This window comes from Hyalella azteca, unplaced genomic scaffold (genome assembly GCF_000764305.2).
Source record: "Hyalella azteca isolate HAZT.00-mixed unplaced genomic scaffold, Hazt_2.0.2 contig8859, whole genome shotgun sequence".
Taxonomy (NCBI): Eukaryota; Metazoa; Arthropoda; class Malacostraca; order Amphipoda; family Hyalellidae; genus Hyalella; species Hyalella azteca.
The window spans coordinates 307474-322594 of record NW_025938942.1 but is presented as its reverse complement, the minus strand read 5'-3'; the positions used below and the strand labels follow the sequence as shown (position 1 = coordinate 322594).

Sequence of the window (15121 nt, the reverse complement as noted above, 5' to 3'; positions counted from 1 at the left end):
CTTGAATAACAGAAGAAATTGATGAGCTAAATTGCACAGGCAATTGTATTGATTCTTGAATTTAATGGCAAGTCGAAAAGTGTAGGAATTGAACTACCGTACTTGCTATCATGGTAGCCACTCATTATAAACCTGCCATCCATATACAGTGGGGGGAAATAAATATTCGTACACTTGAAAAATCGTATTTTAATGTATGTAAGTACACAAACTTAACAGGAAAAGTGATTTAAATTATGTATAGAGACGCATAGTTGGCAGCCAGAGCCTCCAGCCATTTGCAACCTTCCATCCATGGCAGCCAGAGCCTCCAGCCATTTGCAACCTCCCATCCATGGCCGCCAGAGCCTCCAGCCATTAGCAACCTCCCATCCATGGCAGTCAGAGCCTCCAGCTATTGACAACCTTCCATCCATGGCAGCCAGGGTCCGAGGCAACTACCAATTTACGAGCCATGTGCTGCAGCTATTAGCATCCACCCTGCCATCTATGTCAGGCTTGGCCTGCGGCTACTAACCCTGCTTGCCATGCCCTGCATCTATTATCATCCATCCTGTCATCTATGGCAGCTATGGCCCGCGAAAACTAACTCTGCCAGCTTTTTTCTCTAGTTAGTAGCATCCATCCAGCCAACCATCAGCATCTTCAATAATACTGCCATCAACATCATGTCGTTCAAGGCAGTCTGGCCTGCAGCCATTTTCATCCTGCCATCCGTGTCAGACAGAGCAAGCAGCCATTAACATCCTACCATCCATGGCCTACAGCCATTAGCATCCTGCCGTCCATTAAGAGCTACAAGACCTCACAGCTCGATCGCCTGTTGCTTTACGACCCACTTTCCATTAAACTTTCGGTCCACTTTTTCCAAGAGCGTTACAATGGAAGCCTCAAATTTCTCGACCGTGCGTGTCCAAATGAAAGACTTGAGCCAATGGTGCCCTTATTGAAAATAAAATATAAGGGCTAAAGACAAAAGGATTAACAGCTGTTTTGCAGTTAGCACATATGCTCGACACCCATTAAGGCGGTTGTATTCATTTATATACCTGTAAATTGGAGCATTACATCAGTCATTGAACGAGCATCTTCCAATCATGAGAACATAAAATATTTATGATAAACTTGTACATTTTCGGTCCGTATTTGAAGCAATTGTCCCGTTCCATGAAATCGTAACATGCACAACTGTCCTACGATCGATAATTATCATTACGTCTCATCAGTAAATGAGCCGAATCAGTACCCAAACAATATTATCAGTATAACAATAACATCAGGATCGTATGAATTTCAGCTACATCAGCAACTTTTCAAGATCATCAAGTCTATTGCGTGTCACCATTAGAATCGTAGAGAGTAAACTAACGATCATCGAGCCTGTGCAAAACAAACGTCGAATGTGTATCGTGCAGCACCAAACACAACAGTACAAAATCCTTAAAGAAATCAATATTGAGGGAAGGAGTCTTCAGTATTCAACGCTAGCCGGAAAAATTACTTTAATTAGTAAAAAAATCTATGTAGTCAAGGCTGATGAGCAACCTTAAATAGTGAACGTTATCCTGATTCCGTCAATGCAATTATTGTCAGAAATATAATGAATATACTTGGATGGCAGCATCCGCGTTGCGAGGGCAAAAACGCAGGCTTTTTCCAAACATTTCCCATGGCTGGGCAAAGATCGCGAAGAGGAAGCGAGCAGTTCGCACCACGGTGTAAAGAGTAGTAGGAAGCCTGCCACGGAATTGTTTTACGACTGCGGTCATGCAGGAGAATTCTGCAGTCTGAACAAACTCTTTATGCGTTTCCACGCAAGACACTTTTACAGCCCGGCAAACTGGCCTCTTAGGCGTGCATTTCAAAGCTTTTCCACTTTGGCAGGAAAGGTGACATTTCTTTGTAGAGCAGAATAAATAAACTGCAGTAGATTTTAAGGCATAACGTATCATTGAATTGGAGGAGTATAATACCACTGCATTAAGTATGACAGCTAAAAGGAAGCGAGAATGTCTATCGATAAAATATCATATGAACTGTAACGTCACAAATTAAGGACTCAGTTCTACGAATGCATGCTCGATGAAAGATTGATTGCATTTTCAACTGGATATTTGAATTGTGAATTTTACTTTCAAAGCAGCATATAAGATGTGATTGTGACATATAGGAAATGTTGGAAATTTGTGGTGTTTGTTGTCTTGAGGATGAGCTACGTGAAGAATAACAAGCTGTGCAGAATTTCATTATGCAAGTATCCATGTCGGCGGACACTCCACTCGTAACCTTATCGGGATTTGAGTCGCCTCATCAGGTCCCGGTGCAACGAGTCCAATCCAAGGCAGGGCACAAGTGATTTGTTCTCTTGATTTATTATATCAATACCGCCTCAACCAAGTGGAAGAGAATAGTTGGTGAAAAACTTATAGTATGACGATTTGAACTGAAAGGACAACAAATAGCAAGCATTTTATATTCATGTCATTGAAAGAGATGTGCATTCGGCACGGAAGTTTAATGAGCAACACAAAGTGCAATCCTAGCCATAAAGGGGACATCCAAAGGTGGGAAATAAAACTTTCGTTCGAGATTGCAAAGTAAAAAATATTTGAAGGATAGACGATGGCTAATCGAGCCTTACTCTCGAAAATTTATTAATGACATTGAACATACCTACTATTGAACTCTAAGCCAAAAAAGTCTTGAGAAGGAGAATCGATCAGGTTCACACGCATCGATAGCGATAAATCTCATAATCAATGCTGAGATTGGTAGAAGTGCCTGTTTGTAACCGAGAAAGCATAAAACCTAAAATTCCTGTTACATTTATAGGAAAAAATGCTTAAAGAATATTAAATGAGGCCTTCACAGCCTAAATATTAGATTCTAAGCTGATAAATTTCAGCCGTTTCAACAAAGATCCAAAAAATTCCATTATATACCCAGCTCCAAACTAATTTAACTATTTAGAAAGCATCAAAGACTCTTTTAAAATTGTCCTCTTTAAATTGCCAGACCTTTGAGTAAATATCTTATAATGCGCGAGTATTTTCAGCGTAGGGCTGCAGAGGTGTGTACATACAGGGAGTTGTGTTGCGGTGCAGACATCACGGTTAGGGCTTCGGAGTTACACGCTTAACACGCGCTGGAGGAGCCGACGCACGATCGCCACACTCAAGACCGCGGACTATATAAAGGAGCGAAACACGACCAAATTTCAAACCCCCGGCGAAAAGTAGGAAAAAATACAATAAAACCGTTCAAATTGCTTCTTCAGCTTTGCAGTCTAACCATTCGAATGCATTAAAAGATTCGCCAAGATTGATTGACAACGATATACATGACTTAAATCATAAATAAGTTTCTACCGTTTATATAATATTAATTTTCTCGAAAGATTGTTATTTTAAACTTAGGTCTGTTATTGGACTGCAGTTATCAGAGACCTTATCCACATTAAATATCATATTGTATAAACTTTACAATTAAATGAAAAAATATTTAAACCTTTTTTCTTCATCATATTCTGCACTGGAAGAGGCAATGCTACGGCTAGCGAGTGTGGTATGTATGGCAGTGTGCATATGTATGGAGTCGGGCGACGAACGAGGCGCTGGAGAGAAAGACGAGTAGAGAGCAAGCAAGCTATATATAAGCACGGCAGGCAGCGCGGCGAGACGGCAAGGGTGGGTTGAGGGTCAACATAAACCTAGGGAATTATTGTCAGCATGCAAATCGGTGAAGAGACATGCTCAGTACGACGATTCTCTGCATCCGAAGCCACATTAAATCCTCGTAATTCAACTGAGATTTTAGTTTACGCTGAAGGATTTCTTACTCTTTAGTCCCTAGCTTGGTTTACGTACCAATTGCCGCCTCGGAAAAAGATAAGAAATTAACATTGCCGTGGCCTGATCTCAACTTATATATAATAAAAAAAAGAGTTTGCATTGCTAGAAATTATGCAACAACTCAAATTATATGCGCATTATGTTTGTATGACGGTCGGAACCCGTGGTGAGACACTCAGATCTAAGGGACAGAAGATCAGGTGCGTAGCTTAAAAAAACGTATAATGACAGATCAGCACGGGAAAGTGTTGCGAATGAACTCTTTTGATTTATGCGAGCTCTAATGAAGGTAAAAAAGATCCGGATACGCCAATTGTACTCCAGTTGTAGAAGAAACGCATAGGAAATGTTATTCCGGGGAGGCTACAACAGACGACAAATTTCGAGTGAAATTCTAAGCGCTAAACTTTCCATATAGCTTTCGATTGTCCTCGCATGCAACTCATATTAGGAACTGACTTGAGTACCATTATGAGATTTGAAGCGGATTAAACTGGAGAAGAGTAGATATTGAAAATCGTAAATCATAATTGGTGAATCTTGAAACATAAACCATAAACCATAAACCACAATTTGAAACCCATATCGAAACAATTCACTTCAAGGGAAGGAAATAGCTGTTTTGAAGGAAAAGCGATTAAATTCAAGTTTCCCGGCCACCAAATTAAATGAGCGTTGATATTCATTCTTTTCGAAGGGACACAGCAACAAGGATGATCGTGAGTGCCTATAGAAAATATTAATATTTGGGGAGAGAAGCAGCGAGCTATTTATCTCAATAAATCTAGTTTGACAGCTTAATAGCAAGGGCGACTGTTTATGTGAGCTGATGTAGTAGCTTGTATCGTTAGATGATTACACCACACCCACGTATAGCCCCTCATGCACACATATTGTTCGTATACAGCTAAGCTTACAATTAATGGCACAAAAGGCCACTTGAACACCCCTCAGTAGTACAATATGCCCTAACTTCTTTGAAGTTTCAAAATAAGGAGAGTAATATAAACATTTTTTTACACAAATTTTCTCTAAAAAATCAGATAACTTCACTATTTAGGTCGTTGACAAATATACTCAGGACGACGCAAATTTCTGCCGGCTGCATAAAATAACGTCCCAGTAATAATTAATAAGAGATTAATAAAACGCTCACTCTAATTTCACTAAGATATAAGCAAAATTAATAACTTATCCTTCTATTTCAATGGCTACATAAAAATTGAATGTCTCAATGAGCAATTTACTGCCAAACCCAACAAACCTAAAGTGAATTATCTCGTCAGCTTAATCAACATGAAGCTCTGCCACCAAAGAGTAACCCCACGCGTCTATCGTATAGAATAGTAAGCCGAGTCCGGACGATACAAATTGTATGCAAATGAGCGCCCATGATGAAAGTGATAAATTAGATTTATTAATGAAAAAGCGCAAAGAGAACGTACTTTATTTCCCTTTCGATCAGCTTTCTTTTAGTGTCAGGTTTTAGAGAAAGTGGTCACGACACTCAGGAAGCTAGTCGTTAAATCAATATTATTCTATAAATTTCACTAGCTTCAATTTAATGCATCATCCATGCACCGAAATTCACACAATATCATCCATTGTGTTCTCTACCAAAAATAATAATATTTCCCTACTTACTTGCACTCACATGCAGAGGGCAAGAATTAAACTTTATTGTTAGAGGAAAAAAACGGAAACTTGAGAACCCAATTTCTGATGAAGATAATATTGAAGACACTAATTTCATGGACATTATTTTCAGAAAAGCACGATAGGAAGGGCGCTAATTCTCTAGCTTATTGACACAAAGTTTAGAGCAGTATATTTTAAAATTTAGACTGGATAGACAAACAATTTTTCATAAAGGTGGACTACGATAACCTAACAAAATATATGTATATGTTGATCATCTAACAACAACAGAATGAACTGAGCTCACAAAACATACTAAAAAAATATAATAATCAGAATTTTTTGTACAAAAATATAAGTTTTAATACTAATAACTAATAATAAAAGTACGAGTCCTCGAAAAAAATTCCACCAAACAAGAGGCGTGCAGGCACTTGACATAATATTGAAATATGGAGAAAAATACTGAAATTTACGCATGGATACGCGTGCTGTAATAAATTTCTGCGCTAAAGACTCAAAAAGAAAGTTAGAGTGAATGTAAAAAACTTTTGGGGAAAATGCACAGACCGCGCGAGGAGTTTAGCTCATGGTGCGAATTAAGCAGCGCGGCTTTCATCGATTCATACAGAAATTATTGGAGCGTGTAATGACCATTAATAGGAGCTAGCAAAAAATTTTAGTACAAAATTTGTCATTTGCTGAAGGCAGAGCGTTCATGTATGATGGCGTCTATGGCATGCACTGGTGAAGCAATCTAGGCTTTCGACGCAGCAGTTGACGTTGAAAATTAATGCAAGATCTTAGCTTCATTTTAGGTCCAGTTTGTGCACATGTCGTCTCGTCACAAACGCCTTCAAAGAGTGCAACCAACATCGAGAAGAAAAATCGTCTTCTGCACTTCCGTCTACGCATACCTGGCAAGTTCGCCGATTTGAGAAAGCAAGCTGATTTCAAGTCTGGGGAATATATATTTCAAATCGTTGTATCTTAATGGTTGGATAGTCATAATTAATAGTTCGTGAAAAATTATGTTTTTACTAACGATTTGAAGTTTTAACGACATGTTTGCAATGAAACATGAACTGGATATTCCATAAAGCTGCTCGATCATTCTACAGATTCAATTAAAGTGGAAAATTTTCATTCAAATACAAAATTAACAAAAAATCGATACCCATGTTAATACCTGCAGAGACAATAAAAAACACGTGTCCGGTGTATATCTGGGGTCTCATTATATACTTTACAAAATTCATGGAGACTTTATGCGGCGCGATAAAAAATAAAGGTGCAAAACTGTAAAATGAAATAATTTTCTGTAGCATGTTTGTTCCGTGTGCCAGCCTTAATATCTTACGCAGTAGTGTCCAGATAACCCGGCCTATGTTGTGTAGGAAAGTTGCTGCTCACTGCTCACCGTGAGAGTTGGTCCACGCTTTGTGAATGTGCAGACTATAAACCGAGCAACACATGAGCTCGTAGAATTGACGTGTATAGAAAGCAGCCACATGCAGTTGCGTTGTCCGAGTAAATGTAGCAGATGCATCAGCATGGCAGCAGCAGAATCTTTATCTGCTGCAGCTATTAATTGCGAGTGAGCCAGCGGCTCCTAGCCAGCTACAAAATATGCTGCATTCGATGAAGATGCATGCGAGCTTTCATGCCCATGGACGAGCTTATCTATTCTTCCAGCAAAACAAACTCGGAGCGACGCATTATAGCGGTTCTTTAGGTCCGCAAACCTCGCCAAGGAAAGGATATAGAATTTATAAATGCCAATGAGAAATAACCATATATAATATTAAGAAAAAATTAAGGGAAAGAGATTCTATCCGTCTCAAGATAATAACGAGGATTAAAAGTCTATGGAAGAATATGTTCCAGTTGCAGAAAAATTGCTTCATAGAATATAATTTTACCTTGAAGCTTCAATTGGATTTTTAGACACAAAGTCGCGAAAGGCCAAAGCGAATAAGATGAACAATGAAGCAAGAAATATGGTACTAGAATACGACAAGCACTAAGTTAACAGATAATTAAATTGAGATGACTACACAATTAATATGTAGGAGCCACTAGCAAAGTTTGCCGCATTGCACTCTTATATAAGCCGTTCGTTTTGACAGAGATTATTAATAGCACCATCTAAATATAATAAACTCACACTACACGATAATTACGAAAAAGTTTCGTTTTCCTTTCTCTTACTGATAAATATGTGTCAATGTTTTTCAACTCCTCAGCATTTTATTAATAGAGAATAACGTCTCATTCCATATTTCGGAGCATCGGACCACAAAAGATTACGTATAATTTATATATATTTATCATCTTGAATGTCAGCACAGGTACCGGTGTTACAACCATCACGTGACGGCACAACAAACGCGTACGCACCATTCATGCACATGACGCACACCACGCGCGCCCTCAACAATGCTTGCCATGCAACACCAGCGCGCGCGAGATGCCTGACATGGACATCTGATGCGCGGGTGACAGCGCGGCTGATGCTTGCCAAGATTACGAGCACCTTTGCACAATATCACAAGTCGGAGAAAGCTTCCATCTGCATATTATTGACTCTGATGTGCCTCTATATGCGTGTTTATGACTATTTTCATATGCTTCACACCGGGAAATTTTTATTTCGAAACTACATATTTGATATTATACAACCGGGGAAATACAGAACCGCACCTGCAGCGTTGCGCCTTGGTTCCCTTAACGTAAGGACTTTGCGCTCACATGGCCGTGCAACTACTTTGAGGCAATACGACGAAACATGTGTGTGATTAGGGAACTATACAATGGGAGAAAACAATGACAAATTCTTTAAGCTATCAAGTCCAGCAAAGCATTCAAGTAAAATGAATTCATTTTAACATATAGGTTTATCATGACAATGTCTTTTGTTTTCTTCCTATAGATTTTTTGTTACCATTCGATCTGCTGTCTACACTCTACAGCTGGATTAAATGGTGTTTCCTGTTCATGTTAAAACATTATTTGATGAAAAATTTTATGTCAAACCTTCTAATCAAGTCACAAGACCTAACTTTTTTCGTGCTCCTATATGCTCGATTTTGGTGATTGGTGACACATCTGAGGAAAAATTTTGTTTCCTCCGTACCATATTTTTCGCATGCGATTCATTTTGTACATTATTTATAGATGATGTACTTCTTGATTGCCTGATAAGTAATATAATTGATTGAAGTTTTCAGTTACACGCACTGACAAAATTCGATGTGAATAATATCTTAAAATGCATTAAAGAATGCGTAATGATTATATCTATGTTATTACACATGCAACGGAATTATAGTTTATCCACAATCGTATCATTTCTATATGTTGAAAATTCCTAGCTTCCAATTTTTTTATTGATTGCTATTTTCTACGGAATATTGGTTTACGTTGCGTTAATTGAGTGTTTACATCTCTATTTCCCAGTTAAAACCTATACAGTGATAATCAAGCTGCAGGAACAATTGTATCAAAAACGTACCTCAGATGAGATGTACCTCAATATACAATTTAAGTTACATATAAAACTCTTTAATTAAATTTGAAATACGCACTTCATATTCAAAAAGGAAATTTACATTTTGCCGTTATTTTCTTAATTTGATAAGATAAAACAAAAACTACTTTATATGAGCATCCACAGACAGTGTCGAGGGCGAATAAATCAAGAAATCTAGACGGTGTCTATAGTGAGCCAATTAAGCCCCTGCATGATCGCGCGGAGAAAAAAAATAACAAAGAGTAAAATTAATAAATGCTATGTAATATAACATTTATAGAATGGTGAGCCCGTTTGATTCTTAAAACAATTTTCAAGCAGTGATTTTTTTAACCATTCTAAATTATTATACACAGGATTTAAATAGTAATTAGAAAATAGTACAATTTATACAGAGCGTAATTTCTGAGGTACTATGACAAAATACCGAAGTAACACAATTTAAAATGAATTAAATGTTGGATCACTTTTAACAGATAACCGCCAAATATTGTAAGACTTAACCTGAAATTTGGACTTGCCAGCTTCTATGTACTCTTCTTAATGAGTTAATTTCGGAATTTCCACACGTATATTCGTGGTGAATTATTTGAACACAAATCGATTACAATATTGTGACTAGATCAGCGGACAATTGAAATTGATGCAAGCCAACGAGTGACATTAATTTAAAGTATAATTGTATCTAATTATATCCCAGGCTAAATTTTAAAAAGTGCGAGCATTTTATACTTCACACATTCTTTTAAGGAATTATTCCACAAAACGCATATTTAGTCTCGTTGCAGATCAAATAAGCAGTGTTAATATTTGTAGCTGAGTGCATCAGTACATTGTTCAGTAGTTGCATCAAGCCCATGCCCTAATTTGTAATCTATCTTCACATGCAGCAACTGCCCTGGCAATAAATTAAACTTTCACGTTCTGAGCGAATCAAGGGCCCTCAGCTGTAATTTTATTTAGTTCTGGTAACAAAATAGAGACCAATAAACAAGCGGACACGTGTAGCATTTCATGTTCAAGTCTCCGCAAAATATGGGATTAGAAATCGCTGCTTCTGTGTACGAACGTCAGCAGAGATCCCAGCAAAACTTTGCTCTGATGCCCAACTAGGCGCCGCCCAAATCACACCCGTCCTGCATGGCTGGACGGCAGGTGGCGCTACCAACTCTGCGCGACCGAACAAGGCCTTATAGCGAGCGCTGCGCATCTAGTGGCGGTAGCCTTAGCTTACTAGTTACTACCACTTCCTATAAAATGTTTTGAACGTTTCAAAAAACGTTTTACTTCTTTAAATAAATAATTTAATTAGGAGCTACCGAAATAATCCACTTTAGCGTTTCGTGAAGTACGGACTGGAATTTCCGTAAAATTCGTTCACATTATTATGCGATCTAATTTGAATGATGCATTCCAAGTAAGCCATATTTTGACGTATACGAAAACGCAAACCTTTAATCAGGTTAAATTTGTCTTAGTCTCTTTCCGTGAACTTCTTCCCACTGCGAACGTACAAGAGCAATACACGCAGTAGGTCTATAAGCAACGACATAAAATGTATTGCTATTCAATAATATAATGAAACGGTTAATTGGAATTGAGCAGAAAAATTGTTATTGAGTATTGTCAGTAACTAATTAAGCATCCGCAGGAGAATGCACAATAATAATGATTGAAATTTCGATCCAATGTACTTGCAGTTCAGCCTCTGGATCTTCTTCGATAGGTTCAGAGTATCTCTGAATTAAAGATAGCGTTTACAAATTATTTAAATTTTTTGACTGAAAAATATCAATTAGTGGACACTGAGAAATATTCGTTCATTTACCTCAGAGTACAACAACCATAATTCCTCAGAGGGATACCCATGAACAATCCAAATGTGTTGAGCGTTTTTGGTGCTCTTGAGTGATTGGAATAAGTCACAACAGAGCGCTATAAAATTAGTATGCTTCGGTGACAATGGCCATGTTGTATTGATTGGATGCGCCTCGGTCGTGAATCATCCTAGCTACCACTTACTTGCAACAACAATTGTACTATTCGTTGGACGTAACGCAGAGCTCAGGAGCAAATACAGTGTGCGACAATACAATCTCAAATTTGGAAAAAGTAAGATCCATTAAATATGTTTACATCCTCCAAAGAAAACAAGTATCATGCTTACAATATTTTAAATTGAGTAAAACTTGTAAGATAAATTTGTGCACTAACCTTTAGTATGCAGTTCCCGACAGGCTCTGACTCTTGCACAGACACGTTGTAGAAACTCTGATCGAATATAGGTTCGTTGTCGTTCACGTCTCTAATTGTCACTCTGACGGTAGCAGACGAGGATTGGGCCGGTGATCCTGAATCAGTCGCTATGACCGTTATTTGAGGGACAGGTTCAGTCTCACAGTCCACATGACTGCGAGTCGTTATCAACCCAGTCCGAGAATCGATTTGAAACCAATCTGAATGAGTCTCGGGGGTGTTACGGATTGAATACGTTATGGCAGAGTTATTGCCCTCGTCTCGATCCGATGCGGAGAGTTGGAATACTGAGGTTCCAGGGTCTGCCACTTCCAAAACGTATGCTGAGTAAACAGTCTGGTCGAATTCAGGTGCGTTGTCGTTGAGGTCGGTCACTTGCAGGTCGAACTGACGCGACGCGTGAAGAGGAGGGTTGCCCTGGTCGGTTGCACTCACGACTAAGCTGTAATTTGGTTTAAGTTCGCGGTCTAGAGGGCGAGAAACAATCATGAGATAAATGATATTGTCGTGCGTCGTGAGACCAAAGTGACCTTCACCACCTTCTAATGTCACGTTCACATTTGGGTATTCTTCTTTGGAATCTGGATCATTCACTGATATTCGAGCGACAAATTCACCAGGCTGAGCATCCTCAGAGATCTTGGGAGTGGCATCATCAGAGAGAAATATCAAATTTATAGTTGGTTGGTTATCATTGACGTCGATCACTCTAATAGACACGAACGCACTTGTTTCCAGAGGCTGTTCACCATTATCTCGTGCAACAACCACTAACTCGTGAACCTCCTTAGTTTCAAAATCCAAGGGTCGGTTCACCGAGATAACGCCTGTTTTTGGGTTGATTTGGAACATGTTTTCTCGGTCACTTTGTCGACGATTGATAGAGTAGGAAATGCGGCCATTCTCTCCAGCATCCGTGTCCGTAGCCAAAACTTCGAGCACTGATGTACCAATTGTAGCATTCTCAGGAACAGTTGCAAAATATCGGCTTTGTATGAAAATGGGTTGATTGTCATTCATGTCCTGAATGGTGATGTTTACAATCATTGATCCCTTGAGTGGTGGTGTACCGCCATCCCAGGCTTCTATCAACAAAGAATAATACTGTGTGGTCTCCCGATCCAAAAACCCATTAATTTGAAGGTCCAAAAAGAGAACTCCATTATGAAGCCTCTGAGACGAAAGCCTGAATTCGTTGTTAGTGTTTCCAGACACGATCGCGTAACGCTGGGTGTTGTATATTCCAGTGTCTCGGTCAATTGCCGCCTCCAGCGGCCTTTTTACGTCCCGAGCAGTGTTTTCGGGAAACTGAATATTCATAACCGATATGGGAAAAGTAGGAGCGTTATCGTTTTCATCCTGTACTCGCAGTAGCACTCGGATGTTTTCGACGTTCTCGCCGTGTTGAGGGAAGGCTATGAAAGAATAAGTATCTCGAGCCTCGTGGTCTAGCGTCCTCTTGGTTTTAATTTCTCCGGTACTTTCTTCAATATGCAAATCCAAGTCGACTTTGCTGTCCGACAAGGCAACTATGTTATAAGGAGGTTGGGGTGGCGATGGTTGCCCTGGATTCGCGGAACCAATCATGCCAATGCTCGTTCCGATAGCTGCACTCTCTGACACTTGAAATTCCCTGACATACTCACTGCGACTGACTGGCAACAAACTAATCAACAACAAATGTATTAACGTCATATATATTTGAGTTCTATGAGAGCCACGCCTCTCACTTGCATTTTTCACTGAGCATTTATCAAATTTGTGACGAAACCGTTCATTCAGGCCGCTCCGCTTCTGACTTTTCCGGTAACTTGAGGTCCGTTCCGGCGGTTCAGATGCCGTGACTGGAGGAGTCCCAGAGACCGAGGCTCCTGCCACTGCGCAGCAGCGGTCACACATTTTCACTATTATTGTAATATCGAAGGCAGTGGTCGCGCATCCTAGGTATAGCTGATTTCTGTATTATTTACGAGACTAAATATCAAATTTTTTACAGTCTTAGCTAGCATAGTCAATTCGTTCCATTAATACGTTAAATTAGATTTTCGTCAGGAATATTGTAATTCAAATTATCAATTCAAATTCACTTTTTAAATTTACACGTGCATAGTGGAGTGATTTGCTTTAATAGTGATGAAAATAATAGTGATGAGAAATTGCAACTGATAATTCCGTGGTTATGTACACTAATCAACGACAGTTACACAACTTCCACACCTTAACTAGTGACTTCAGTCTGATGACTTCAGTCGCACTGATGAATAATGTACTGACAAATATTGAAACTAGATGAATATATGCCTTATTTGTTTTTCATTTCACTGCAGCTTAACATTTAATGAAGTTTAAAAAATTGATACAGTAGTTGCGGTGAAATTGACTTGACCAGCCGATTTTTCGAAGAAGGTCGGTCAGCTCGCGGGCGCCCCGAACACCATCTGAAAGATAGACGGAATAATTTATTCGCGATTCATGCCAAATATTAGAGCAAAAATATGCATTCAATGATGAAAACATCAAAAATGATCCAATAACATTTATTTTATGATAATCGAGGATACATGAAATCCCGTTCAACGATCCATCAAACTATACACACAAATTATTACTGGATGAAATTGTGCCATTCACTACAACTCTTGACGCAAACGCTGATCAATGGAAATACTTTCCTATCTGAAGTGTGGAAATTATGCATGCCGATGCCGCCACCTTGAGGACTCAAACTTTTTAATCTCAGGAATCAAGAGCAAACTGGGGGTTTCGCGCACACAAAACCAAGCCTAGCGAAACTCCAAATCATCTGAGCAAACATGAGCCGCATTCACCTCAGCTTCTTTGCACCCGATAGAAGTCCTTGCTTTCCAACGTATAAACGTCTGTCGCTCTGAGTGTAAAATTTCAATAGTTTGATGAAAAATCAAAATTATATTTGATATTAGATAATCATATCATAAAAGCAAAAATGTTCTAAAAAAGTACACACACAGTGCTAAAAAGATCAAACAACATGCAGAAGCAAAGGGTCTAAGCCACAGTTATTAATCAGTATGTAAACTCTGCAACTGGTTACGAATATCCTATAGAAAGCATGTTCTGTAAATATTATTTAAAAGAATTTAACAAGTGCATGTAGGAGATGTCAGGCAGTCTTCCGTCAGACTTAGAAGTCTGTATTTACTTCGGGGTTCTTCAGTGAGCGATCGAAGTCGAAAAATGAGAAATGCGAATCAATGTCTTGAGTGGCAATGACAAATTCTTGAGACTTTGACGGCACCTTAAATTAGGACGCCTATTTTCCGTCTGCAAACATCATCAGAGTTTGAAATCTTTTGATATGCATGCAGAGAAACATTTTTTTAACTGTAAAAAATTAACACTGTAGCTAAAACGAGTATTTCTTGTCAGAATGAAATTTTTAGACTACGCTACATAGGGTAATATCAGCTTCGATTTAAATACACTGAACGGATATTCAACAACATTCCTCTCACAATAAATGACGTTAAACGTCCATGTGAATTCGAACCTCGCTTAATTTTTCAAAGTAAAAAGCACAGGTGCATGTTTTTCACTAGTACTCTCCTCATTTTACTTCAACTGAAGGTAACCTGAATATTTCAAGATTTTTCACAATTGGATAATGGTAGTTTCGATTATAAAAAAATAAGCTAATTAATGAGTTATCAAAAAGTAACGATTCAAAACTCATCGGAAATTAGTGAGAACATCTGTTAACATTTTGAAACGCCATTGTTTATGCGCGGAACGCATGTCTGCTTCCTATACATAATGCGCAGGAAAAAGAATCAGCCGAACAACTTCATCATCGCGGCAATGCCTC

General features: G+C 38.8%; 1 protein-coding gene across 1 annotated transcript in view; it reads right to left on the bottom strand.

The window, feature by feature from the left end:
- Positions 1 to 15121, bottom strand: part of LOC108664783 (protein dachsous) — a 142214-nt gene that overhangs the window by 122540 nt on the left and 4553 nt on the right. Inside the window, exon 2 of the mRNA XM_047881798.1 lies at positions 11236 to 13715. Within this exon, the coding sequence (XP_047737754.1) occupies positions 11236 to 13176 (1941 nt within the window). The 5' untranslated portion in view covers positions 13177 to 13715. The remainder of the gene's footprint in view (positions 1 to 11235; positions 13716 to 15121) is intronic.